Below are 26,412 nucleotides of genomic sequence, written 5' to 3' on the forward strand. Positions count from 1 at the left end.
CAGGCGATGCAGTCTACCAGGGAGTAAAGAAGAAGAAGACGAGAGGTCTAGAAGGTGTATGTTTGCTTCTGAAAGAGCAATAAATAGAGACAGAAAGTGAAGCAGGAGTTCTTTGAGATGTCCGAAAGAAAGAAAGAGAAACAAAGAAAAACGAAAGACAGTAAAGAAAGGAAATGATCGACCTATCTTTAATCTACCTTTAATCTACCTTTAGTTTATCTTTGATATATCTATTTCTTTCGTCTGTAGTACTACTACTACGACTACCAATAGATCTCTCTCTCTATCTTTTCTTCCTTTGCTAATCTCTGGATCTGTTTGGTCGTGGAGACGCCTTTTTCCCTTCTTACCGAAAGTGAGAGTTCTATACCCAAATCGCGCGAGGACTTCTTGCAAGTCATAAAAAGTTAAATGCGTCCCATTCAAGCCATGAAACGTCAACACCTTACCCACAAAGAAAAAGAAAAGAAAAAGAAAAGAAGAAAAGGAAGAAAGACAGCATGAGAAATGAGGTGAGAGGAAAGAAAGGGAGTAGAAACTAGCAAAGAAAGAAAGAGGGGAGACAGAGACGAGACACAAGACGACATATAAGAAGAGAGACAGGTAATTTCTTTCACATAAAAAAATACACACTTACCAAGTCTACATATCATACATATGTACACCTATATAGCTCAGTACATATATCTCCACATCTATTGTATGCATGGAAAGACTGAAACGCCCTCTAAGTATAGAGATATAGAGGTGTATATCCATAGAGAAAGATCACATCCACTTACACGAAAGAGAGAGAGAAGCACGCTTTCTATGCGGCGTGTGATGTGTCTGTTGAGATATGCATGTAAGGAGGGAGAGAGGTCAGATGTAGTGGAGTGGAGAGAGGTCTCAACGGAGAAGGAACCTGTGAAGATCTTTTTCTATAGACACAACTTATGAATGGACAGCATGCAAGTCCATCCACCTCTATACATGTATAGCTATATAACTGGACATATAAATCTCTCTGTGTCTAGATGTCTTTGTCTATAGTAGACACTGACCTTGATATACACTCCCTATGGCGAGAATAAGCAGCAGACTGATGGCGAGCCACATACCTACATACGTCCATACATATCTCCATAGATAGATCTTCACACACATTGATACACCACCTAACCATACAAGCAAGAGAGAAAGAGACCGAAGAAAGAAAAGAGAGAAATAGATAGATAGACCCCTGCTCTTCTCTTTCTCTTCTTTTCCTGGTGTATGTTGATCTGTGGTGCTTTTCATGTGGCTTACAAGAGGTTGACTAGGATCTCCACGTAGCTCATAATTGATAATTCCTAGAGATGCCTTGAAGGCTTTATGATAGACAAAAGGAGAAGAAGAAATCCCTTCTTTCTTTAACCAGTTAGGAGTAGGGTAATCTTCTTCACAATTCCTTCCTGTATCCTCTTGCAAAATCTGTTCTATCAACACACGTCGACGATTAATGCTTTCCTCATCGACACTGTCGCTCGAGTCTTTCTCGATGTCTTTCTCTTTTTCCTTCTCTTTCCTTTCTCCTCTTTCTTCATCTTCTTGCTTGGTCTTTTGATCAGTAGTGACCCGACTGTCGGAGGAGCTTATCTTCTTCTTTTTCTTCTTCTTCGGCATTTCACGGAGAGAAAGAAGGGAGAGAAGCTTCTCTGTCTTGCTTAGCTTGAGAGAAGAAGAGGAAGAAGAATGTAGGGTCTCTGTCTTTCGTTCATGAGAGAAACAAGTCTGATCTTCAGGTCTCTTCTTCATGACTTTCTCATCCCCCTCTTTCTTCTCATCTCCTGTCTCTTCAACAGTTCTCTTCTCTCTCGGAGCTTCTCCTTTCTCTTCTTTCCTTACACCTCTGTTGAAAGGAACATCCTTTCCTCTTTCAAAAGATCTACAGCAGACAGGCGAAGAAGAAGAAGAAGACGTCGTCGTCGTGCGATTATTATGGCTATGACCATGGCTCTCTACGCCCAAAGTGTTAACTCTCTCATCTTCTTCTTCTTCTCTCTCTCTACCAAAAGAAGAAGAAGAGCCGACAGGAGGTAAAGATGAAGCGACGCCAGGGGGGGGAGATTGGTGGAAAAGAGTTTTAGTTCTCTTATCACTTGAAAGATGAAGATGAGGAGGAGAAGAAGAAGCGGGAGATGAAGGTTTACACCTCCTACTAGTAGGGGAGGCTAAAGAATGGGTAGAAGTTTCATTCACTTGAACTTCATTGCGACCATGAGATAACTCTCTCAACTGACAAGGAGAAGAGGGAGAAGAAGAAGAAGCCGGGCGGGTAGTGGGGATGCGTACACCAATAGGAGGAGGAGGTAAAGGCCGATCTAACTTACAAGCAAAATTCAAAGCCATCAGGAGTTCAAAAGAGATAGATAGACAGAGATAGATAGATGAAAGATAGATAGATTAAAGATATTTATAGGATAGATAGATTAAAGATAGATCAGTGACTAGAGGTGTTGAAAAATGAAGAGAGGAGAAAACGAAGAAGAAGATTATGCAAGAAAGAAAGAAAAGAAGGAAAGAGAAAGAGAGAGAAAAACGATAAAGAAGAGAAATGAGAAGAAAGAAGGAAAAGATAGAGAAGAGCTGAGCTTTTCAGTGATGTCTGCTGGTGTAGTCCCAGGTGTATGTACACCGGAGATGTGGAAACTTCATTCATTCTCTGATGATAAATCAAGCAAGAAAAGAATACAAAAAGTAGAGAAGAGAAATCTCAAGAAAAAAAAAAACTTTTCTTCTCTCCTTGCTAGAGAAAGAAAGAAGAGAGAGTCTCTTAACTTTTCCGAGTAGAAGAAGCAACGGGACTGTTGCAACGCAGGGAGAGGGGAACAAAACCGATCCCTCTATACGAATAGTGTGAATACATGTTGAAGGGTGAATCTGAGAAAGGGTGTACATACACCGGAAGTCTTCTTCTTCTGAACATGAAAAAGTTGAAGAAAAGAAGAAAAGAAAGAACGAAAGTGAAGTTAAAGAAACAAATAAAGATGAAGAGGAGTAAGAAGAAACCATTTGACAAGTAGGAAAAAGAGACGACTACGTGGTGAGTCGATCCAGGTGTATATACACCTGATCAATGAACATCTTCCTCTTCTTCTTCTCCTTCCTCTCCCTCCTCATTCTTTTCATCCCCTTTCTTCGTCGTCATACCTCCTTTCTTCTCTTGAATAAAAAGCAGAGATCTCTCCGTCTTTCATCTCTTCTTCCGAAAAGGACTAAAGACTCCTCTCCTTAAGAGAAAAAGAGAGAAGAACTTTCCTTTCTTCAAGCCAAGTGGGGATCGAACCCGAGCATTTTGCTTATCAGAAACTTTCCCGATTTCAAAGGAACGGCCAATCATACCTTAGCTAAATTACCTCTACATAAGGGAAGAAACAAAGGGCGAGAAAGAAAGAAAGAAAGGAAGAAAGAAAAGCTTCGAGGTCTGATGAGCTTGAAGGAATTCTGTGTAGGTCAAGAAGAGATAGAGAAGAGAGGAGAAGGAGAAAAGCAAAAAACGAAAGAGAAACACAGATTGAGGTGGAGAGAGAGACAAAGAATCTCTCTCCTTTTCCTCTTCTTTCTCAAGATGAAGTGATTTGAGAAAGAGAAAGAGAAAAGAGCCAAGACAGAAGATTTACCACCTAAGGAGATACATCTCTTGCCCGTCGATGGGAAAGGAGCTAAGAGAGAGGTCTCTTGAAAGCACATTCATGGGTCTAGCTCTATGCGATCCGCAGTGATCTTACGAGAAAGAAAAAGAAGAGGATGGAACGAGAGTGGGTAGGCCTTCTATATCTACCTTCCTATGTAAAGATAGCCAATAAGCCTGAAGGGAAGACGACAGAAGGATGAAAGGAAAAACGAATAAGAAGAGAAAGAGTAGAAACGAAAGCTCTTTCTCTCGTCTTTATAGCCGTTTCGAGGAGGAAAGATGTAAACAATGCTCTCCTCCCAAAGAGAGCAAGAAGGGAGATAAGAAGAGAGCGAAGAAAAGAAAGGAGATACCGGGGGAAAGAGAGGAGAAGAAGAAGAAGGACATAGTTCATTGAAGATTAATTTGAGACGGCAGAGAGGAGAAAGAAAGAAAGGGAGAAACAAAGGAAGAGAAAGGAATGGCTGAAGAGGCCGAAAAAGGAGGAAGACGGCGATGGTGACCTACGGCTGCAAAGCGTAGAGAGCAAAGATAAGAGAGATGTCATAAGAAAGGTCTTATTGAGACGGGACAAAAGGAAAGGAAGAAAGAAAGAAAGGTGAAAAAATAACGAAGAGTTCCTCTGAATGTGCCTTCAGCAAACGTCTTCGTTTCTCGTCTTTCTTCTTGATCCCGTCAAAGCAAGAAGATAGAGACAAGTGAGAAAGAAACAGCCTGTCTTTTCAATTGCCTGCTAGCCGTTCATGTTTAGAGAAGAAACTACGATAAGAAACAAGAAAGAAGGAGAGAAACAAAGAAGGAAAGAAAGAAAGGTCGCTCGAGCTTGTCTCTTGTTTCTGCATGCATTCTCAACGGTGGCGGTGGGTTGCGGTGATGTTGAGGTGTACATACACCCGAGAACAAGCGAAGGAATGACGGACAACTAGCGGCGTAGTGATAAAACAAATACATGATCTAACATTCACTTTCCTTTCCATGTTTCTTTCCCGTTGATATAGTTCCACATCTTCTTTCAGGTTACTCAAAGTCTTGTCCGTATCTCCTGTACGTCCCCACCATCCCCCTCTTACCCGGGAGCAAAGGAAGAGTCTCCTCACTTATCCAACGAAGAATATTTCACGTCGAGGGACTACTTAGTGAGGTGTATATACACGTATATATTTTTAGATGACTTAGATACATGAGAAAGGATGAATGGCGTGAGAGAGAGAATGCTGTCTCTTCTTCTCTCCTTTCATTCATATAGAACATCTCTCCAGCTTTATCCCAATCTTGGGGGCACGTTAGCTTCTGCTTCCTTATTACTGTGAGGAAAGATCTCTCCTTTTCTTGGACTTACAGTCCAGTCCAAATTCTTGTCAAACGCATTCTCCTTTCTTAAACTCGGAGAGAAGAAAAAAGAAGAAGAAGAAAGCGTGTTCGTTCGTTGTATTCGGGGGGGTTACCACTGCTAAATCTAGAGAAATCTCTTCTTCTCTTCTACGATTCATATCTTTTCTATCTTTCTCAACACTCTCCTTTTCTCTTTCTTCTCATGCGACCTTCATAGGGATCTTCCCCCATACCCAGCTCAATAGTGAACAGCACCGGGGGCTCTTTACTCCCCTGGAGGTATATATAGAGAGAGAGATAGATAGATATGTATATTTGTATGTGTATATTTGTACTTATATCTCTCTCTGTATATATGTAAGTATGTGTATATAATGTATGTGTATCGTGTTGCTGCGATTCCATGAAAGAAGTTATCTCACCCCCTCCACGTGAGGTGTGTAGAGGACGTCAGCAGCGCAAGCAAAATCTAAACTCCATAGAGCCGTATTCGGGTTTCTCCCTATGATGAAAATCTACGTAGGCTATACATCATCCCTGTATATATCTATTTATCCCATAGGCATAACAAGATAGAGAAAGAAAAAGAAAAGGAAGAGCCTAAAGACGAACAGTACAGCCAAGGAAGGCATGCGGCCGTATGAGTGCCTCACCTTTACATGCCTACCTATCTATCTACGTATGTATATATATGTATGTATATATATATGTATGGATCCAACAGGAAGGTGTATGTGCTTCCCTTCTTGAAACGAGTATGAGAGAAGTTCCTGTGTCTTCGAGATGATCTTCTCGACGTGGGAGTACCTTCGGTCTAATCAAGGGGCCAATGGTTTATGTGTAAGAAGAGAGTCAGATCGAGGTAGAAGGTTTCATTTTTATCCTTTTCCTCTCACGTATGTGTACACAGATATCAATATAGGGGAGTAGGTATTCACTGGTGCAGATCATTTGAGGAAGAGAAAACAGACGCCGAGTGTAGATATCGATATATTTGTAGCTAGAGCATTCCGTACATGTATATGAACATAGAGAGAGAGGGAGAGACATGTAGATAAAAATGACTCTTGGACGCACTATATATATATACTTATAACCTGAGGGTCTCTGTATGTCTATAAATATAGACCTATACATATAGATACGTTCCGATATGCTAATGGTAGACGTTAAAGAGATCGTGTAGATGCTGTGTGTATTTCCTTTGTCACTCGTCTCGGGAGAATCAATCTAGCTGCCCTGCTGTATATACACCATGGGAGTAACGCGTTCTACCATCCTCTCAAGTCTCTACATAGCTGAATCATTCATCCAGTATCTGCTCTATACATAGTACGTATACATACAATAGGCACAGCAACGAAATCTCCTTCGACCCACTGAATCTATGCAGCAAACAGCTGTGTGGCTTGGAGTAGCAAGGAAGGAAGGAAAGAAAGAGGGAGAAAGAAGAAAGTCAGAGGAAGGAAAGGAAGAAGAAAAGAGAGAAGAAGGTGTCCAATATGAAAGGCTGAGAAATGAAGACTTGAATAGAAAGGGATGAGAGATGTGTCTTCAAGTACCGCCCAATTCCTGCAGAGAGGTTTTTCTTCTTCTTCATCTGGAAGTGTAAAGCGATAAGGCTGTGTGTGTCTCTCCATCACGAAAGATAAAAAGGAAAGAACTCATAGGAGTCCCTTATTGAAATGCGTGCATGCCACACTCTATAGCGATGATCTTCATCCGATCAACATTTATCGGTTCTAAGTGGTGTACATACACTCAAGATATCTCTATACACGTCACTCTAGTGAAGACGAGGCGCGAATATGAAGGGGACTAAGATGCCAAGAAACAACTTATTTGTAAGAAGAACTCCTTCACTCGACAGCTATCCACCATAGCAGCAGTAGATCGATGTGATGTATAGAGAAGTCTGTTTCTTGTCAAGATCATAAAAAGCAACACACCCCCACCTCACTTCATTCATTCTCTGCTTGACCTCCCGAGCTAAGAAAGAAGTCTCGACCTAGCCCAACTGCTCTCTCTCTCTCTATAGATGTGTAGAGATATACGCATACATGTCTAGAGATATCCATTCACATACACACAGGCAGGTAACTCCACATGACGAGATACATACAGAGATCCATGAAGAGTCACGACGCGCATGCATGCATAGAGCGTCTGAGATGTCTGTGTAGATATGTTCTCCCGGGGCCTCTCTTGACTCAAGCGACGGAGAATCTTGGGGGAGAAACTAGGAGAGATCTTATCTACGTTTGCACTGTAAAAAGAAAGACGTAGTGAAGTATCGTCGTGGGAGAGGAAGAAGCACTCCCCTCGGTCTCTCTCTGTCTCTGTCTCATTCTTCACTCCTATCATCTACTCAAAGTTGTGTTCTTCTCGTTTTATGAGCCTTTACATAGGAGAGAAGAGATGTTCTGTTACTTCTTTCTATTTAGCGATCTTCTTCCTGACGGAGAAAAAAATGGAGATTCTGTCGGATCAATGGTCGAGGGAGATTCTTTCTTTATCTCTTCTCCTGTGTAGCCAAGGGATGGATACGTACCAGATTAGAGAAAGAGAGAGATGACTTACAACATACCCACATTCGATACATCTGGCTACATGCAAGAAAATAGCCGCCTGAGGTGATAAGAGAAAAGATATGGCTTCGCCTGAATGATATGAAAGAAGAAAGCCGGAGATTCTCTACAGAACAACTTAATCATAGGCGTGTCTCTGGGGTGATGGAAGAGTCTCACTGGAGAATACGGTGCTTCCTTGGGTCGTGTCTTGACTTGTGAACGCATGTCAGGGTGATCAGACCCTTCCGACCTTTTCTTCTTCATGCTCTTCTATTCTATGCTTCTCAGCAAACTCCCTTCTCACTTCTTTCCTCCGTTCTTCTTTTTAGCATCGAGAGCCTTTGGTCGCTCATCCAGGGAAGAGAACCGCGAGCTCCCCTTCCCTTCCCTGAATATAAGCCGAAGAAGCAGGACATCCCTCTCTGCGACCCTCTACTGGTGATCAGAGGTGAGAGCTTTCCTCTCTCTCTTTTGACCACCATAGAAAGACTGTCTCTGTCTCTATATCTCTATCTCTTGTCTATCTTCTCTCTCTCTTGAGTGTGTAGGCGCCAACATGTCGGCAACCACGGTGCTTCTAGAGGCGCTGAAGGTCAACGTGATAGATGTCGTCAACTGTTACTTATTCCGAACACACCAACATACCACCGAGAGAGAGAGAAAGAAGTGAAGGATTCCAAAGACCTCCTGTCTTTCTCTGAGTGATGTGCTGATAGCCATAGGAGTAGTAGAAAGCCCCGGTGTTTACTTGGGGGGGGGTCGGGGTGGCGCTTGTGACGCGGTCGGTGATCCACGGGAGTTTCCTTGATTTAACTCACCTTAACTCCTGCCTGACCTCCAGGGGTGATTAGTGGAGGAAACACACACGTGCATGCAGTTAGTCGTAGTAGTGAGAGAAGGAGAGAGACAGAGGGACCCGAGGTGAGAGAAGGAGAGAAGCACGTCAAAATGGTGGAGAAGGGACAGACGATGGTGAGAGAGAGAGAGAGGTAGAGCAACAAGAGGACGAGGAGGCGCAGGAGGAGAAGGGGGAGACATCTCTTCTCTGCTCTCCCCGATCATCTGTGTGTGGCGCCGCTACGGCTGTCGCATGGAGGAAGGGAGTCTTCCTCCTCCTCCTCTTCTTACTAGGATAGTTCGGAGGAATGCTGCTGTGCTGATTCTCTCCTTGCCGTGTTTTATTCTTCCCCCCCCGTTCTCTTTTTTCTCTTTTTTCTTTCTTTGTCTCTTCTCTCTTACACTCGAGACTTCATTTGAAAGGAGAAAAAGAGAGGATTTGTTATATCTTTCATTAAGAGGAGAATTCTTCTCTCTCTCTTTCTTGCCGACCCCCCCCCTTACGCTACTACTACGACGACTACTCATCCTTCGTTCCGGTGTACCGACTCCTTTCTATCTTCAGCTTCTCTCTTCGTAAGAAGAAGATAGCCAAATCATCTTCTTTTTTTCTCTCTTTCTTTCTTTCTTTCGTTCTTTCTTTCTTTTTTTCTTCATTCACAATGGCAGCTACACATGTCACGACTTTTGCTGGGGGAGGAGGAGGCCTCGTTTATCGCATGATGGCGATGGCTTCCTCGAAATCTCTTCAGCAGAGAAAAGCTTTTTCTTCTCTTCTTTCTCAATCTCATTCGAAGTCTTCTTCTCTCTTTCCATCTTCTTCCATGAGAAAAGGTCTCTCTTCTTCTTCATCTTATCTCTTCAACAACGGGAGTCTTGAGAACGAAAGAAGACATCTTCTCTCTTCTTCCCGTTTCTTTGCCTCAACTCCTGGCACATCTTCGAGTAGTCAGAAGAAAGCTTCTTCTTCTTCTTTTTCTCCTAAAAGTGCTTCCTCTTCATCTGCGGCGGGTTCTTCCCCAGGGAAGTCCGAGGGAAGAATCACGCAAGTGATCGGAGCCGTCGTAGACGTGCATTTCGATCAACAGTTACCTCCCATTCTCAATAGCTTGGAAGTCCAAGGACATACAAATCGACTGGTCCTTGAGGTAGCTCAACACTTAGGTAAGAGAGGAGGAGAAAAAAGGAAAGAGAGAGAGAAGAACAAGAAGAAGCTCCTTACTTGCCCTGGGGTCTAGATACATGCCCTAGCCCCTTAAAGCTTCAGACAGGCAAATAGGTAGATAGAAAGTGTGTATGGGTTTGTCCATTCAAGAGATATAGAGAGGATGAGAGAGGAAATCCTGTAGTTCTTTATATCTCGCTCTCTCTCGAAAGGTGTGTATCTGTATATAGATATGTAGATTTTGTAGAGACACATCCTGCATACGTAGGTAGTTGATGGAGTGTAGATGGGGTTATAGCTGTGTAAGCTCTCTCTCTCATTCTCCCCATTTTCCTCTCTCTATTTGCATGCCTCCTGAATTCTCTTCACATATGGACAAGAGACACGACTGCCTGTGTCTGTCTCTGTATACGATCTCTCTTCTTCTTGTTCTTCTCTTGTCTCTCTCTCCTCTTTCTTATCCGCTCTCCTTTCGCACCGTCCAGTGTATCTATACACCATGTGTTTCTTTATGTATTTATGTATGTTCCTATTTCTAGGTGATAATCTCGACGATTTCGAATCGTTACTTTATGCATATGTCTTTCATCTCCTCGAGAGGGGAGTTGTACATACATATCTGTACATACACTTCACTTCATTTCCATACTTCTCTCTCTCCCTCTGTTTTCTTGAAGTCAATATATCTCTTTATTATGTTTTTCATTGTTGTATTCGTCTTATATTCGGATCCGTGCATTTCGCCTCTTCCTCCTCCTTCAATTTCAACTCCTTTTTTGCGTGGCTTTCCTCGGGTCTTTTCTTTCTCCTCGTCTTTCCCTTTCTATCCCTTGAGGGTGTGACACGTTGCATGCATATTTACCTGTAAGGAGCTTGACTTCTGTCTATTCTTTCTTTCTTTTGCTTTTCTTGTCTTTTCTCTTCTTTGTTCTCTTATAGGAGAGAATACTGTGAGGACTATAGCCATGGATGCCACAGAGGGGCTGGTGCGAGGTCAGAAAGTTCTCGATACAGGAGCTCCTATTCAGGTATTCATACACATACTTCTTATACATCTGTCTGTAGATTCATACGTGTATATTGGTATGCATGGAAAGCACGTATATTGATATATACACATACATATGTATATCTCAATGTATGTATGTATGTGCATGTGGAGGGATGTCTGGATAGGTCCAAGGAGGAAGGATTCTTTTTTTTCCTGTGTACTAGAGAGATAAGATCAAAACATGTCTAGCGACCTTGGAGAGAGGGGAAGGAGGTCATTCTTATCTTTAACTATTCTCTTCATGAGATGGGCCACCAGCAAAAGTATTTCATAATTATGGAGACAGAAGAGATGTAGATACACCCTACGATATAAATCATAGAATGATCGATTGATATATATAGATAGATATCTGTCTCTCTTTCTCTCTATGTAAGGCTCGACTCGGGGAGACAGACAAATGCTTCGAGTCCATTTCTCTTGAGACACACAAAAGTGATCTAGGAAGAAGAGAAGAAGAATGATTTATCTTTTCATGTGCACTTCTTCTTCTTCGTCTTATGTGCGGAAGAATAGAAATAGAAGGGATCGTCACTCTCTTGCAGAGTTTTTCTTTATCCTTTCGCAGACACTTCAGGCCTACACCTACAGGCCGATCTGACCATACCTACAAACTATATGAGATACATAGATATCTGCATGCATCTAAACATGTATATATATATATATATATAGTCTGTAGCGATATGTATTTGTGTACATACATGAAGAATGATAGATAGAGAGGTGGAGAGTACAAAGTCTTTCCTAATAGTTCATCTAACTTCTCTTTTGCTCTTTTCTTTCTTGTCTTCGAAGGTCCCTGTAGGTGTAGAGACACTTGGGCGTATTATGAATGTGATCGGAGAGCCTGTAGATGAGTGCGGAGCGATCCCTGCTAAAAAGACTTACTCCATTCATAGAGCAGCTCCTCTCTTTGCCGACCAATCCACCGAACCAGGTGAGAAAAGAAAAGATCTATATCCTATTTCTTCTCTCTTACACACATCTCTCGATTGATCTTTTCTTCCTCTTTCATTACAGCGTTGAATCTAATGGAAATCTCCATATGTATCTATCTGTAGAGGTGAATCAGAGCTGTCTTCGACTCTATCTAGGATATGTAGGTATGTATCTCTATCATGTATATCCACATATATGTGCCCCTCTCTTTAGACGGCATTCCTATATATATTTATATCATGAGCTGGTCTGTCTGTGTGCTTCTCAAGCAGTGCCACTTTTTCAGCAAGCAGGTTAATCAACGTGTATATATATGTATGTATATGTATCGAACACAGGAGAGCGTAAGTCCGCATATCATATGTGTAGATTCATTTGGATATGATATCCGTGCATGCATACTAGGAAAAGTTACGGATCATTTCCCATCCATCATATCTGAGGCTTGAGGAGTGTAGAGAAGGGCACCTTTGCCTGTTGGATCTTTTCTCACCTCTTTCTCTTACTGCGTCATCATTCTATTCTTCAAGAAAGACGTCGTCTTTTTCCTTCTATCAACTGTGTTGTCCACCTTCATGAACTCTTTTTCTCTTTCTAACCTTTCTTTCTTTGAATCTTTTCCTCCCCTTTCTATTTACCTATCTCTCTGTCTCTCTCTTTTCTTTCTCTCTGTCATTTCCTCTTTGTATGGAATTCTTTTTCTGTTTGTCTACTACGCCTTGCGTCTCCCCCATGTATCTTTCTGTCTATCTGTTTCTCTGTCTACATCGTTTCCTATGTATCTTTCTCTTCATCTATCTAAGTATCTATCTCTTTTTTCCTTTCTTTGTGACCCTTCTTATCTCTTTCTTTCTCACTCTTTCTTTCAGGGTTACTTCAGACGGGTATTAAAGTGGTGGATTTACTTGCGCCGTATGCGAAGGGTGGGAAGATTGGCTTATTCGGAGGTGCAGGAGTAGGCAAGACCGTGTTAATCATGGAGCTCATTAACAATGTGGCAAACAAGCACGGAGGTTTCTCAGTCTTTGCTGGGGTGGGAGAGAGAACACGTGAAGGAAATGATCTATATCACGAAATGATGACTACAGGAGTGATTAAACGAAAGAAACAAGAAGACGGAAAGTTCGACTTCACGGGATCGAAAGCAGCTCTGGTGTATGGACAGATGAATGAGCCTCCTGGGGCTCGTGCACGTGTCGCTTTGACAGCATTATCTGTAGCGGAATACTTCCGAGATGAACAAGGGCAGGATGTGTTGCTTTTCATTGATAATATCTATCGCTTCACACAAGCTGGATCAGAGGTGTCAGCTCTCTTAGGACGTATTCCCAGTGCTGTAGGGTATCAGCCAACCTTAGCTACAGATTTGGGTTCTCTACAAGAAAGAATTACCACTACAAAGAAAGGCTCTATCACCTCTGTCCAAGCTGTCTATGTACCAGCCGATGATTTAACAGATCCGGCACCTGCCACGACTTTTGCACACTTAGACGCGACGACGGTTCTATCAAGACAGATCGCTGAATTAGGTATCTATCCAGCTGTAGATCCACTCGATTCGACAAGCCGCATGCTCTCACCCGATATAGTCGGTCAAGAGCACTATGATACAGCTCGTGCGACGCAGAAACTGTTGCAAGACTACAAATCGCTCCAAGACATCATTGCCATCTTAGGTATGGATGAACTAAGTGAAGACGATAAACTCGTTGTCTCGAGAGCTCGCAAAGTCCAGAGATTCTTGTCGCAACCCTTCACAGTAGCTGAAGTCTTCACAGGAAAACCTGGGAGGTTTGTGGAACTGCCGGAGACCATCCGAAGTGCGCAAACTATTCTAAAGGGTGATTGCGATGATCTCCCGGAGATGGCTTTCTATATGTGTGGTGGATTAGAAGAAGTTAAAGGGAAGGCTGTGAAGATGGCGCAAGAAGCGGCTGCATCGGGAGCGAAATAAAGGAACCAGAGAGAAGAGAAATGACGGAGGGAAAGAGAAAAATGGGTGAGGGGGTCGTATGAAAAGAAGAATTGTGTTGGGTGGACGATGACTAGATTCAGAGAGGAGGGAAGGAAGGAAAGAAGAGAGGGAGGGAATGAGAAACATGGTCATAATAATCAGAAGAAAAGATGGTGGTGGAAAAGGGGGGAAAGAGATGTATGTGTGTATATATTGGGGTGTACATACACCTCAAATATATACACGATGGATGTTTGCGGTGGTGTATGTACACTTGAGGGGTGGGGATGCTCCCCTCGGAAGATTTTGCGGTGTATGTACACCTCCTCACCGCATGCGCGAGTGTGGTGTACATACACCACCACATCACATGCATACGTATCTTTCGTATGCATAAGTTTCATTGTAGATTTGTATGGTGTTGTTTTTCCCCTTCCAGTTCTGTCTTTATAGGACGACTTTTTGCTACCTTCATCTTCGCATGCGCTACGTCTGTTGTATTCTCTCTCATTCCTTCGGTGCCGAGTTCTCTCGCCTTTTTTCTCCTTTCCTTTGTTTTTCATGTTCTCCAACGAGAAGAAGATAGGAAGAAAGAAACCCTTTAACTATGGTCGATAATTGTTGTTTATGTTGGACGGATAGTGGTGAAGAGAAAGGAAGATATCCACGTTTTCTTATTCTTCTTAGTTCCTCACGACTCGCGATAAAAAGAGAATGATCGATCGATCACCCGTACTGCCATCTTTTTCTCTGAGGTTGTCTATCCATCCATCCATCTATTTAGAGTTAGGGCGAGGCTACTACGACGCCTTCCTAAGAGCGAAAGCAGGAGACTCTTTTCCTCTTTCTTGGGGAATATCTTCATATGCTTCTCGTTTCTCTCTCTTTTTACGCATCACCTTAGCCTGAGAGCCTTTAATGAGACCGTCAGGTAGCTTGTAGTGAAGGCGTAGATAGATAGATAAATAGTAAGAATCGGAAACCACTCAGATCAAACACATTTCCTTCGTATATATATATATATATATGTAGCAAGAAGATTACCTCTATCTCTCTCTATATAGACAGATGTGTGTGCTTTCTTTATTGTTCATGTATAAGGCGAAGTTTGGAGAATTTTAAAGCTCTCGAACAAACCTGTTATTCGAGATCCCTGCCTGTTGTGCATACACCTCATGACTACGGACGGCAAAGAAAGATGAGAAGGTAAATAATAGAGATATATCGATCCTTTTCTTCTTGTCTCTACTTACCTGTGTACGTAACAGGTAGATACACCAGGTATAGAAAGTATAGATGTCCCATGGTGTGTATGTACAGCCTGTATAGCTAGCTAGCTAGTTGATGTATGATCAGGGATGACAACGAGCTAGGTGAGTGGAGGATGCCCAAGAGTTGTAGAAGCAAAAAAGGGTAGCACTCCATCACCTTTTGCTTATCTTCATAGTTGTCTATACATCTCTACACCTATCACCCCTTGCATGCAGATGTCTTTGAGTAGACCTGCTATTGAGAAAGAAGTCTTTCTCTCACACGCCACGTAAGATTCGAATCTATCCATTCATTTCTCTCCCCGAAAGCGCCCGGAGAAGAGATGAGACAATGAGAGAATAGTTGACAATAGTAGTAGCAGCCAGCACGAGTGTAGTTAGAAGTGATAGCAGTAGTAGTAGTAGTAGTATAGCAGTAGTAGTAGTATAGTAATAGTAATAGGAGTCGTTAGTAGTAGGAGTCATGAGACGGGCGTAGTCGTCGTCGTCGTAGCAGTAGAAGTCCGTAGTGTTGGTAGTAGCGATGGCTGAAGTTTTACTTGTGGTTTGCTTCATTGGATGAGATTTAGGAAAGAAGAAGAAGAAGAGAATGAATAGAACAAGAAATAACTAGAGGAGAAGAAAGACAAGCGACCTTCTTCCTTTCTTCTCCTTCTTCATCCGTCTTTTCTTCTTCTCTGTTGACGTCATGATTGCGTTGGAACTTCCATCTCTCTTTTTTCTTCTCCCTTCCCGGAGAGAAGGTGCAAAAGACCTCCAAGCAAAAGAAGAAGAAGAGGTGAGAAGAAGTCCTTCTATTCCGACCGAGGAAAAGAGAGACAAGACACACTTTGCGATGGCAGCGGAGGAAAACCTAAATGAAGAGGAAGAAAATTGAGAAGCAATTAAGGAATGCATGAAGGAAGAAATGAGGAGGCGACAAAAAGAAAGAAAGAAAGAAAGGGGAGATGAACGCGTGAAGGAATAAGATGAATAGAGGCAAAACGGGAGGCGGGAGAGAAGGAAAGAAAGAAAGAAGAGACAAGGACAAGACTCTAGAAGATGGAAAGGAAATGAATGAAGAAAGAGATAAGACGAGTATAGGAAGAAGAACAAGAGAAAGAAAAGAATGAAAAGAAAGAAGGAAAGAGTGAAAGAGAATGAGTTGACTGAAGAGAGAGAGAAAGGAAGAGAAAAGAACAACAGCTTCCCAGTTGTCTTGAAGAAAAGAAGAAACAAGTTGAGGAGTGAAGACCTTCTCCAAAGACTTTCTTTCTTTCTTTCTCTCCTTCTTCCTTTCTTCATCGCAGAAAACGTAATTTTTTCCGTTGAGTCATATCTCTTTCTTTCTTTCTTTCTCTTCTTCTCTTTAGTTAAGCTTCACTCTATTCACCTGTCTATCTATCTTTCTTCTTTCTGTTGTGCTGTCTGGAAATGGTCTGCTAATCTTCTCCCTCTCCTTCTTCTTGTCGATGTCTTTCTTGTTTTGCAGTTGTCTTCGTCGTCATGTGTCTTTAGTCAGAACATCTTGGAGTCTCTTTCTTTTTTCTTCTTTCTTCTCTTCTCTCTATCTTCCTCCTCGCCCTTCTACTTCTTTCAACAGCATCGCACAGGTTTCTCTTTCCTTTTCTCCTCACTAAAAAGATGAGATATCTACCTTTCTCTTGTCTCTCTTTCATTCCTTAGCTTTCTTTCCTTCTTCTTCTCTTCTCTTCTCTTTCTCCTTCTCCTTCCTCTTTTCTTTCCTTCGCTTCTTTCTTTTCCACCTGTGTTTAGCCATGGCATCTGCCTGCAATTCTCTCTTCGCGAAATCTCTTCGAAGTAATCCTTCTCCTTCTCTCTTCTTCTCCTCTTCATCCCATTCTCAGCGAAAGAAAACTAGTCCCTCCTCCTCTTCTTCTGCGAAAAAGTGTCCCACCTCTTCTTCTTTTACTCTTCCTCCTCCTTCTCATTCAAACTCTTCTTCCGCAGGCTCTTCTCCACCCGACGCTCTTCAACATGAGTATGCGATTCACTCCTCCTCTCCTTTCATCTCTTCTCCACACAGAGAAGAAAAGACGGGGGATAGAAGAAAGATACTAAGAGAGACAAAAGAATCTTCAGGAGGTAGAAAAGAAGAGAAAGAAGAAGAAGAAGAGAGAAGCAGAAGAAAAGAAAGAGATGAGATAAAAAGTCCAATGAAAGACGAAGATCTAAGAAAAAAGTCCAACGGGACAGGACTCTCATCTCGTCGTTCCCCCTCGAGAACGAAACGTGTCAATTATCTCTCATCTTCTCCTCTTCCTTCTTTCTCTCCTTCTTCTGTCTTCTCTTCTCTCCTTTCCTCAGAAATGTCTCTCCATTCACAGCTCTCTTCTTCTTCTCCTCGCCCTTCTTCCCGCCAGCCACGACAAGCGAAAGAGGAAGAGAAAGAAAGTCTTCAAACTGCAGTGCGAGAGAAAAGAGAGAAAAAAGACTATGAGCCTTCAGAGAAAAGAAAGAAGGAAGCGGCTCCATGGAATGAAAGAGGAGAAAGCAAAGAAGAAGAAGAAGCGAAGTGCGAGAAGAAGGAGAAGGAGAATAGAAGATATGAAGAGTATAGAGATGGACGAGAAGGTTCTTTAGGGGTGGAGATCAAGACGATGAGGAAGAGAGATATGAAGGAGATGAGAGAACAAGAGATAATTCCACAAGAGAATGAGAAGAGAGAAGACATACACCATTCTTATGAAGAGGATACGATTCTGAAAGGAGCATATCCACGTATAGAAACTGTTCATAAACCCTCTCTTCAATGCTTACAGGAAGGAGAAGAAATTCATAGAAAGACTTACCTCTCTTCTTCTTCTTCAACTTCTCTTCCACAAGGCAAAGATTCTCCTTCTGTCTTTCAAATTTCTTCGACTCTCCGTTGTTCTCCTTCTTCTGCTTCTCCCTCTTCTTCTTCTTCTTCTTCTCCTTCTTCTTCTCCCTCTTCTTCTTCTCCCTCTTCTTCTTCTCCCTCTCCTTGTTCTTCTTCTCGTGTACATCGCGTCTCGCACACGGTAGAGAGAGGCAGAAGAAGAAGAGAAGAGGAAGAGAACGAGGAAAGGCGCAGAGAGAAAGAGAAGGAAGAAAAAGAGGAAGAAAAGTCTCTCACCCGTCATCCTTCATATGCAACACTGCGGAAAGAAATGGTGTCTCCTTCATATCATTTTGTCTCTTCTTCTTCTTTCTCTCTTTCTCCTCTTCATTCTGATCGAATTGCATGCACGTCTCCTTCTCGGTCTCTAAGAATCTTAAGAGATGAAAATGCCCCTAGAGATTCGCAACAATCCCCAAGAATTCAAACGGCTTCTCCTTCTTCTTCTTCCTCCTTCTCTCGATTGCTTTATCTTCATGAACAAGGAGAAGTGAAGGAAGAAACAAGAGAAGAAGAAGAAGAAAAGAAAGTCTCTTCTGTCCGAGGTCTGAGCTCTCTCCATCGTTCACATCAAGAGGCTGACTCTAGTCGCCGACAGAATACACCTCAGCCAGGAGGTGTATGTACACCTCAACTTGACAAGAAAGAGGAAGAAGAAAAGAAGCCTCTTTCTTCTTGCGCCAACCAAAAGAAGGAGCTTCATGTCAAATCTTCCTTGTCTCCTCTTTCGTCTTCTTCTTCCCGACGACATGGAGAAGAAGCACAGAGTGACCGCCACCCTAGAAAAGGATGTGAGGCCTGCTCCGGCGAGAAAGGAGAGAAAGAAAAGCAGAGAAATCTCATTGGCTCGAAGAAACCTTCTTCCTCCTCCTCCATCGCAAAAGGAACAGGAGACGGAGAAGGAAGAGGAAGAACTCCATTGAAAGTTGTAGAAGATCTCTATGAAAAGTAAGCAAGAGGAAGAGAGAAGAAAGAGTAGGAGAAAGAAGAAGATGAAAAGAAAGAAGAGAAAAAGAAGACGAGGAAGACTGTGTATGTAGTGACGAGATTCTTGTGGTAGAAGAAAGATTCGTGCAAAGGAAAGTTAATGTGATGGATGAGATAAGTTAAGTAGAAGAAAAAAACAAGGAAAGGAGAAAGTTATCTCTCACTTAGAATAGAAACGCGGGTGTATATACACTGGAAAGCTTTCTTCATTCCATCCAGGTCTTCTGTGATTCTTCTTCCTTCTCCGCTTCGTACTTTACCATGTCTTATCAAACATCTTTCTCCGTATTTCTTTCTACTAGATGTATGCAAATCTTTTCTCTGGAGAAAGTCTATCTTCTCCTCAGGGAAATATCATGTAGATTAAAGATAGAGAGATATATAGATCAAAGATAGATAGATAGCTATATAGATTAAAGAGAAAGAGATAGATTAAAGAAAAGAAGATAGATGGATCAAAAATAGATAGATAGATCTGCAACAGATAGAATGAAGACTGACTGGCCGACACATTCTTTTCATTCAAATGTCTGCCCTACGTCTTTTCTTTCTGAGGTGTATATACACTCGGAGATTTCGTCTTCTTCTTCTTTTACATGCATGCAGACATCGAGAAGGAATTGCAAGAAGAGAAGCACTGAAGTTTATTCTAGAAGAACAAGAGGTAAACAGAAAACATTTCTCCTCTTCTTCTTTCTCTTCTTCTTCTTTCTCATCTTCTTCTTCTTTCTCCTCTTCTTCTCTTTCTCGTCTTCTTCTCTTTCTCGTCTTCTTTTCTTTTCCTTACTTTCAGTGGTCCTAGTCTTCTGTATCGCATCTTGTGTCTTTCTTCCTCATCGACACACACAGTGTTTTCTTTAAATACTTCCAAGTAGATCGCCTTCTCTTTCATATTTAGAGAGACCAGCTGCAGTCTTAAAATAGATCGTAAGAAACTTACGTTGGCATAAAATCTTTAACTCACCCTCCTCTTCTATCGAAGTCTCTCTCTCTCTCTCTTTCTATACATCTCTATAGAGACTTTTCTCACATCTCACTTGACTCCCGCTAGAATACAAACTTGCTTCGCGTTGACGTTAGTTCGTTTCTCTCACCTAGCTAGCTAGCTAGCTACTGGTGGTGCTTTACATATAGAATCGATGCATTACCATTCATCGAGTGTCATGGAATGTCTACAAAAGACATCTCTACGGATATGTGAGACACTTAAAGCTGACTTGACTTTCCTTTTCTCTCTGGGTTTCTTCATTCCTTTCTTTAACTTTCTCCTTTCAAACTTTCTTTCTTTGCAGATGAAGGGATGTTCTTTCCAGCCTCGTATCAATCGTCGTACAAGGTGTGTAAGGAAAAAATAAAAAGAAAGAAAGGAAAAAGAGAAAGAAAGAAAGAAAGTGTATCACACTCTTCATGCAAACGCGCACGCATTCGGTCTATATGCAATTGCATACAAGATGTAGAGAAACTACATGTAAATGCAAGTAGGTATATATCTATATCTATATGTGTATGTATGTACATATAGGTATATGCAATTCTATTCTTATCATAGGTCTAGGCTGTTCTCTCCAGTGTCACTACTGCCGTCTATCTTTCTCCCCACTATCTTTAACCTCTCTATTTATCTTGAATCGACCTATCTTTGATCTATTTAAACAAGATATGAGTGTGTTGGTATCTAGGTGAAGGACTACGTTGTCAGTGTGCTCTTTCTTCCTTTCTCTTGTATCCTCTTCTTCTTCTTTTCTTCCTTCTCTTCTTTCTTTCTCTCGTTCTTCAAGGCCTCTATCTTCGTCTTCTTCTTGGAATGAGAAGAGAAGTCTTTCTGCATGCGTGGGGAGGTCTTCTGCACAATGTCCATCAGCAACAGCAAGAAACGGGGAGAAAAAGCAGATGTCTTTCCCTTGTTCCTCTTCTTCTTGCTCTTCTACATGGAGAGAAGATCTTCCGAGAGAGAGAAGTGTGTACGATCGACTCCATGAATCTGCCAAAAGAAAGAAAGAGAAGTGCTACCAGGCTCGCCATCTTCTTCATCTACTCGAGACCCAGTCTTTCTCCTTTCATCCCGAGGTCACTTCTCTCTTCTCTCTCTCTTCTTTCTATCTTTCTTTCTCCAACTTTCAATTTCTATCTTTCTTTCTCTAACTCCCTGTAGTGTTTCTTTTCTTCTTCTTCTTCTACTCTCTTCGTGTCTTCTTTTTCGTCAGCCAAGGGAGAGAAAGAAGGGGACGTGTCTTCAGCAGACGTCTAATTCTCTCTTGTCGCTTATCTCCTCTTTCTTTCTCAGAATGTACAGAGACACGTACACCGCATACTAAACTCGCGTCTCTATCCATGGAATATATACAGAGACACATCTACATATAAAGACATATGCATAAATCGACATCTCGCTCTCTCTCTATAGATTTATACATATATGTATACAAATATGCGTACACATATATATAGGATGGGTATATACCTCCATTCTTCCGGAGTTTAGCATATATATATACACACATGCCTACATATAAATATGTATATATAAAAATGGATAAATATACCCATCTATATCTCTATATATGCCGACGACAATTATCCGCATGCATGTGTATGTATGTAGATCGAGGTCTCTCTCTGTGTATCTTTCTCTGTCTCTTCATATATGTATGTCTAGGATAGAGAGAGAAGATGTTGAATTATACCAATAGCATCATCTTAAGATTCAACGTGTACGGGCGTCTCTTCCTCTCCTTCTTTCTTTCCTATCTTTGCTGTCTTTCTTTTGCTTTCTTTCTCTTCCTTTACTTTTCTCTTTTCTTCTCTTCTTTCTCTTCTATCATTTCCTTCTCTTCTTTGTTTCCTTCTTTCTTTCTTTCTCCTTCTTCTGTTTAGATAAATGCGTCTTCTTCTTCTTCCTGTAGACAGCCGGCAAGTCATGTCTCTTCTTCTTCTCCTCATGTTCCTCTCTATCTGCGAGTGAGTAAGCTAGCTAGCTACCTACCTACCTACCTACCTCGACACACAATTATCTCTCTTCCATTTTCTACCTCTGCAATTTGCTTCTTCTTCTTCTTCGTTTTCTCATCATCATTTTAAACCACTGCATGCATGCACTCCGACTGAAGAAAAAGCCAGAAGAGAGAGAAGAAAGGAGAAGAAAAGAAGAGGAAGAATGGAAAGCAACTGAGAGAGACAGCGAGTTTTCCCTCTTTTTCTCGTGACAGATAGATATCGATTCTCATCTTAACAAATACAAATACAAAAGGAATATTCGTGTCTACATATCCACATACATAAATATATATATATGTATATATATCTATATATAGAGAGGTGTATACCTCTTGTCTGTTTCTGTGGATGAGAGACCTCCTTATCATCTATCTCCAAGTGCACTTCTCAACAGATGGTGTATGCCTGTGTATGATAGAGAATCGACAGGGGACAGAGAGAGAAATGATAGATCCATTCATTCCTCTACATCTCTTTCTCTCTCTTCTCCTCTGTATGTACACCTCCTTTTCTCGGGTCTCTGTCATATCATCTCTCTTTCCTTTTCTCTTTCTCTTTGTTCGTTTTATTTCTCTCTTTTCATTTTTCATTATCTTCTTTTTCTTTTCTCTCTTTTTCTTCTGTCTCTTTCTCCTTTCCTCTAGATAGATGAGGAGGTTGCGAAGAAAGAATTGACACTAGAGAAACTTCGACAACAATCTCTGGAGGAGGAGATCTCCTCCTGCACCTTCGCTCCCGCTATACTCCCACGTAGCCGGAAAACTCCTCCTCGCTTCTCTTCTTCCTCCTCCTCTTCTTCTTCGTTTTCTGCGAGTTCGTCAACAGTATCAAAGAAGAATCTTTCCTCTCTACAAGATAGTCAAAAGACGAAGAGGATGACGACGTCGGTCGAGATGAGTGAAGGCATGCAATTGGGAAAGAGAGATGGCGAAGATGAAAAGAAAAAGAAGAAGGAAGGAGAGGAGAGAACAGTCGTGACACTACGGGATCTTCTTCTCTCGGATGATATATTCAAGAATACAACGGTTACACAAGACCTCTCTGTCGACAGAAGAGAAGAAGACGAAGAAGAAGAAGAGAAAGAAGAAGAAGGCAATAAGGAAACAAGTCTGTTAAGGTGTAAAGAGCAAGGAGAAGAGAAAGAGAAAGGAGAAGAAGAGTTCGTAGGAGAAGAAGGAGATGATGAGTTTATGAGGGATGTTGTGCAGTATTTAAGAAAACATCTTAAAGAAGAAAAAGAAGGAGAGATCACTGACGAAGAAGAAGAAGAAGGAGAGTCATATGAAGGGGTTTGTCATGAGAATGAGAATCTCAACTTAGATGAAGAAGAGCAGAAAAGCGAGAAACCTTCATGCTATCGATATGAAGCAGAAGGGTCTCCTCAGTCTCCTTTTGACTCAATTCATTCGAGAGAAAGAAGAAGAAGAAAGGAAAAGGAAAAGGAAGAAGAAGAAAAGATGAGGAAAAAGATCAGTAGTCAAAATAGGAAAGCCGATACAAGGAGTCGGATACGAGGTGTATGTACAGCACAACATGAAACATGTCCGAAATGTAAGCTGAGAAAAGAACAGTTTTAATTTCTCCTTACTAGTGTATATACACCTGGAGAAAGAGTTATAAGGACACTAACAAAGATGAAGAAGAAGAAGAAGAGAAAGCCCGCGAAATTCTCGCAACTGTTAAAAACGAAAGAGAGAAAGAAAGAAGGACCTGTCGTTCTTTCTCAAACTTTACCTCTTCTTCTTTTTCTTTTCTTTATTTCACACGCAAATCCATTTTCCTCCCTCCCCGTATATAAATACATACATCCTCAGACATATATGTTTCCTATACATATATACATATATAGAGAGAGAGAGCGAGAGAGAGAAAGAGAGAGAGACATGAATCTAGATAGATAGATAGATTAAAGATAGAAGTGTCATATCTCCATGTATAGGTGTATAGACTGGTTTATCTTGTGCTTGTGTACGTGATGAGGGTTTCTTTCTGTCTTTCTCTTTTCTCTCAAGCAAATTTCTTATCGCAATCCTTTACACTAAAAAGAATAGCAATGCGTCTCCTTCTCTTTCTCTTTCTTTCTTTATACATATGTTGATATATGGTATGTAAAGATGTATGTGAGGTTCTTTATCTGTACGCCATACAACAAGATGTATATGAGAGAGAAGGTAGAGAGATGTATGTACAGTGATGTATATGACTCATATGTGTAATAGAGACCTATCTATAGGCAGAGACAGAGAGAGAATAGAGATATTCCGTGAGAGTGATATAGTCTATGTATATCTGTGTATTTACTTTTCTTTATCTTTCTTTCTTTCTTTCTTCTCTTCAGATTCACATTCTTCTTCAAGTCCTTTTGCTTCTTCTTCTTCATCTTCTTCTTCTTCTCTCCCTCCTTTCAGTGAACGGTGAGACAACGTCGACAAGATAATAAGACACACTCTCTTCCTCTCTTTCTTTTTCTTTTTCTCTTTCCTTCTCCTTCGATCTTTCTTGGAATAAATTTTTGAGGAGTGTTTCTTTCTCTTCTTCTTGCTCCTGTCTTCTTATCGCAGCCTTGAACAAAGAAAGAAAGAAAGAAAGAGATGAGAGGAGAGAAAGATACGAGGAAGAAGAAAAGATCCTTCTTCCTCCAGCAATGTAGTGTCTTCTATAGGCAGATTTACTGTTGCTCTTCTTTCCTTCTTGTTTTCGCAGTCTTCTTCTTGTTCTCGATGCGTTTCAATCCAAGATAAAAAGAAGAAGAAGAAGATTAAGTCTCCTTATTCATCTTGTCTTTCCTCTCCAAGTTTATAGGTCCAATCGACTTCATCTCTTCTTTTCTTTCTTTCATTCTTCTTCTTTCTCTTTCTTTCTCTCTCTTTGGCTCTTTTCTTCTGCAGACTTGTGTATTATGAGTACGCAAAGAGAAAGAGGATGGAACTGCTACAAAGAAAACACGTAAGAAAAGACCTCTGGAAGAAAAGTTTGGAAAAGATATATACACACACTCTCTCTCCTCTTCTTCTTTATATATAGCGAGAGATTCCTACATTTCTTACACAAGTCTAGATATTCATATAAAGAGATCGAAAGTTACATAGGAGGGTATATAGACACTTTTTCCTCTTTTCTAGACATGTATATACACCATACATATGCTATATATATGTGTATGTATGTATATATATATATATATCTGTAGAGATGTAGAGATGTGTGGAGTGTTGAAGAGGAGAGTGCAGAATTTCTGTGAAGAAGCAGAGGTGACTTGCTTGTGTTTGGAGACATTTCTTGCTTCCATTACAGTAGGAAAAGAAGAACTTCGCCGCGGCCTGCCGATGAGGTGTATATACACTCGAAAGTGTGAGAAGAGGAGGAGGTGATCCAAGTGACTTGTTTTCTAGTCTTTTCGTCTTCAGCTGTTTTTTCTTTTGTTTTCTTTTTCTGTTCTTTTCTAAAGACGCGAGGTGTGGTCACTTTTCATCCAAAGATTTGCTCGACAACCGAAAAGCTTCTTCTCATTCATCCGCATGTAAGGTTCTTTCCCTTCACAAGAAGAAAAAGAAGAAGAGAACAATAGGATGCATGCAATACAAGGCTGCTCCTTATATAGATGTGTAGAGAGAGTTTGTTTCATGCGGAGTCTGTGGATTTCTCTCTCTCAATAATACATACACATCTGTCTGCAAGCATTATGAAGAAACTCCAAGTGCTCTCCGAACTCCCGATACACACGGAGACAGCCGCCTCTATGTACATACATCCATATACATATCTATATATAGAGAGAGAGAGGCTTGTATGTATGTAGATGCATGCATGCATGTGTATAGAGATGATGGATGCGTTATGTGTGTGCTGATAGACAACAGTTGAAGACGTAGATTCACACAAACTGCCTCATGGCTTGCAAGTTTCTTTCTTCTCTTTTTCTTGTTCACTAGATAGGAAAGAACGGAAGGAGATGAAAGGCTCTGCTTTTCTTTTCTCTATGATCTATTTATCTATCTCTCTTCCTCTAAAACTCTTTCTTTTTCTCCGGTCTAAAGTTGCTATTTCAATCCCTTTCTCTCTTCATGAAAAGAAGAAGGAGCGGCATCTCGGAAGGACGTTGCGTTTTCTTATCTTGACTTTCTCGTGAAGGCGTCGTGTTTAAAAAGTTCTTTCTCTCTTTCTTCTTCTTCTTGCATGCAGTTTTTTTCTGAAAAAAAAAAAGATCAAAGAAAAGAAGAGAAGGCTTCTTGATGAGCCCCTTGTTCTAGGTTGTATGCGGTTGCTTTTCGGGTGTATGTACAGCGGCCGTTCGAGACTCCAGATGAACGTTTACATCGCCTTGCTGTCGAAGTAAGAAGATCTATGAAGAAGAGGAAAAAAAGAAAAGAAAGATCTCTGAAGAGAGATGTCTCTTCTTTCTCCACACCATTAAAGCCAAGAGAAAGACCAGGAGATTTGGCGGCGTTTCTCTTGCGGTCGTTCCTCTGTCGTTTTCAGGTGTATGTACACCATACACCTGAGAGAGAGAAACAGAAACGTTTCTTCGTGTGTCATGAATGGTTCCTTTCGGAGCTTTCTTTATCTTTTCTCTTTCCTTCTTCTTTTTTGTTGTTTTTCTTGTTTTTCTTTAAGGATGTCGAGAGAAGAAAGAAGAAGATGGAGGAGAGAAGAAAGAAAGAAGAATTTTCTTTCCATCCTGAGATCGATGAGGTATCGACCCAAACTCACCACATCTCCCTCTCTCTCTTCTCGATTGCTTCTTCTCTCTCTCTTCATCTTTCTTTCTTTTTCTCTCTCTCTCTTCATCTTTCT

At 41.3% G+C, this 26,412-nt stretch overlaps 5 protein-coding genes across 5 annotated transcripts in view; 2 read left to right on the forward strand and 3 right to left on the reverse strand.

Annotated features, from left to right (window-relative positions):
• Positions 1–57: 57 nt before the first annotated feature.
• Positions 58–4,395, reverse strand: CSUI_004871 (uncharacterized protein). The gene is made up of 3 exons (XM_068065052.1): positions 1,288–4,395; positions 351–444; positions 58–68 (listed from the first exon to the last, which is right to left on the reverse strand). Exon 1 carries the CDS (start codon positions 3,031–3,033, stop codon positions 2,695–2,697), a length of 339 nt encoding a protein of 112 aa, XP_067922968.1. The 5' UTR covers positions 3,034–4,395; the 3' UTR covers positions 58–68; positions 351–444; positions 1,288–2,694.
• A 3,809-nt stretch (positions 4,396–8,204) lies between these two features.
• Positions 8,205–13,506, forward strand: CSUI_004872 (atp synthase subunit mitochondrial; the record flags this gene model as incomplete). Its single annotated transcript, XM_068065053.1, has 4 exons — positions 8,205–9,558; positions 10,499–10,587; positions 11,409–11,550; positions 12,422–13,506. The coding sequence occupies exons 1-4, from the start codon at positions 9,057–9,059 to the stop codon at positions 13,504–13,506; spliced, it is 1,818 nt and encodes a 605-aa protein (XP_067922969.1). The 5' UTR covers positions 8,205–9,056.
• A 1,536-nt stretch (positions 13,507–15,042) lies between these two features.
• CSUI_004873 (uncharacterized protein) lies at positions 15,043–15,868 on the reverse strand. The gene has a single exon (XM_068065054.1). It carries the CDS (start codon positions 15,672–15,674, stop codon positions 15,387–15,389), a length of 288 nt encoding a protein of 95 aa, XP_067922970.1. The 5' UTR covers positions 15,675–15,868; the 3' UTR covers positions 15,043–15,386.
• A 175-nt stretch (positions 15,869–16,043) lies between these two features.
• CSUI_004874 (uncharacterized protein) overlaps positions 16,044–26,412 on the forward strand; it is a 17,262-nt gene continuing 6,893 nt past the window's right edge. The window contains exons 1-11 of the mRNA XM_068065055.1: positions 16,044–18,585; positions 19,231–19,288; positions 19,917–19,960; positions 20,403–20,691; positions 21,499–21,582; positions 22,263–23,169; positions 23,957–24,032; positions 24,507–24,564; positions 25,067–25,138; positions 25,903–25,950; positions 26,233–26,310. Coding sequence (XP_067922971.1) covers positions 16,535–18,585; positions 19,231–19,288; positions 19,917–19,960; positions 20,403–20,691; positions 21,499–21,582; positions 22,263–23,169; positions 23,957–24,032; positions 24,507–24,564; positions 25,067–25,138; positions 25,903–25,950; positions 26,233–26,310 — 3,765 coding nt within the window. The 5' untranslated portion in view covers positions 16,044–16,534. The remainder of the gene's footprint in view (positions 18,586–19,230; positions 19,289–19,916; positions 19,961–20,402; positions 20,692–21,498; positions 21,583–22,262; positions 23,170–23,956; positions 24,033–24,506; positions 24,565–25,066; positions 25,139–25,902; positions 25,951–26,232; positions 26,311–26,412) is intronic.
• Positions 18,337–26,412, reverse strand: part of CSUI_004875 (uncharacterized protein) — a gene marked incomplete at its 3' end in the record, with an annotated part of 14,837 nt that continues 6,761 nt past the window's right edge. Inside the window, exons 3-9 of the mRNA XM_068065056.1 lie at positions 25,934–25,960; positions 24,066–24,180; positions 23,920–24,019; positions 22,656–22,841; positions 22,369–22,466; positions 20,316–20,605; positions 18,337–18,576 (exon numbers count right to left, since the gene is read on the reverse strand). Of these exons, the coding sequence (XP_067922972.1) occupies positions 18,337–18,576; positions 20,316–20,605; positions 22,369–22,466; positions 22,656–22,841; positions 23,920–24,019; positions 24,066–24,180; positions 25,934–25,960 (1,056 nt within the window). The remainder of the gene's footprint in view (positions 18,577–20,315; positions 20,606–22,368; positions 22,467–22,655; positions 22,842–23,919; positions 24,020–24,065; positions 24,181–25,933; positions 25,961–26,412) is intronic.

The sequence above is a fragment of the Cystoisospora suis genome (assembly GCF_002600585.1).
Source record: "Cystoisospora suis strain Wien I chromosome Unknown contig_2333, whole genome shotgun sequence".
Classification (NCBI taxonomy): Eukaryota; Apicomplexa; class Conoidasida; order Eucoccidiorida; family Sarcocystidae; genus Cystoisospora; species Cystoisospora suis.

Bases quoted from the DNA above. Each gene is read 5' to 3' on its own strand.
- CSUI_004873 (XM_068065054.1), bottom strand. From the start codon at position 15,674: ATGCATTCCTTAATTGCTTCTCAATTTTCTTCCTCTTCATTTAGGTTT.
- CSUI_004871 (XM_068065052.1), bottom strand. From the start codon at position 3,033: ATGGTTTCTTCTTACTCCTCTTCATCTTTATTTGTTTCTTTAACTTCA.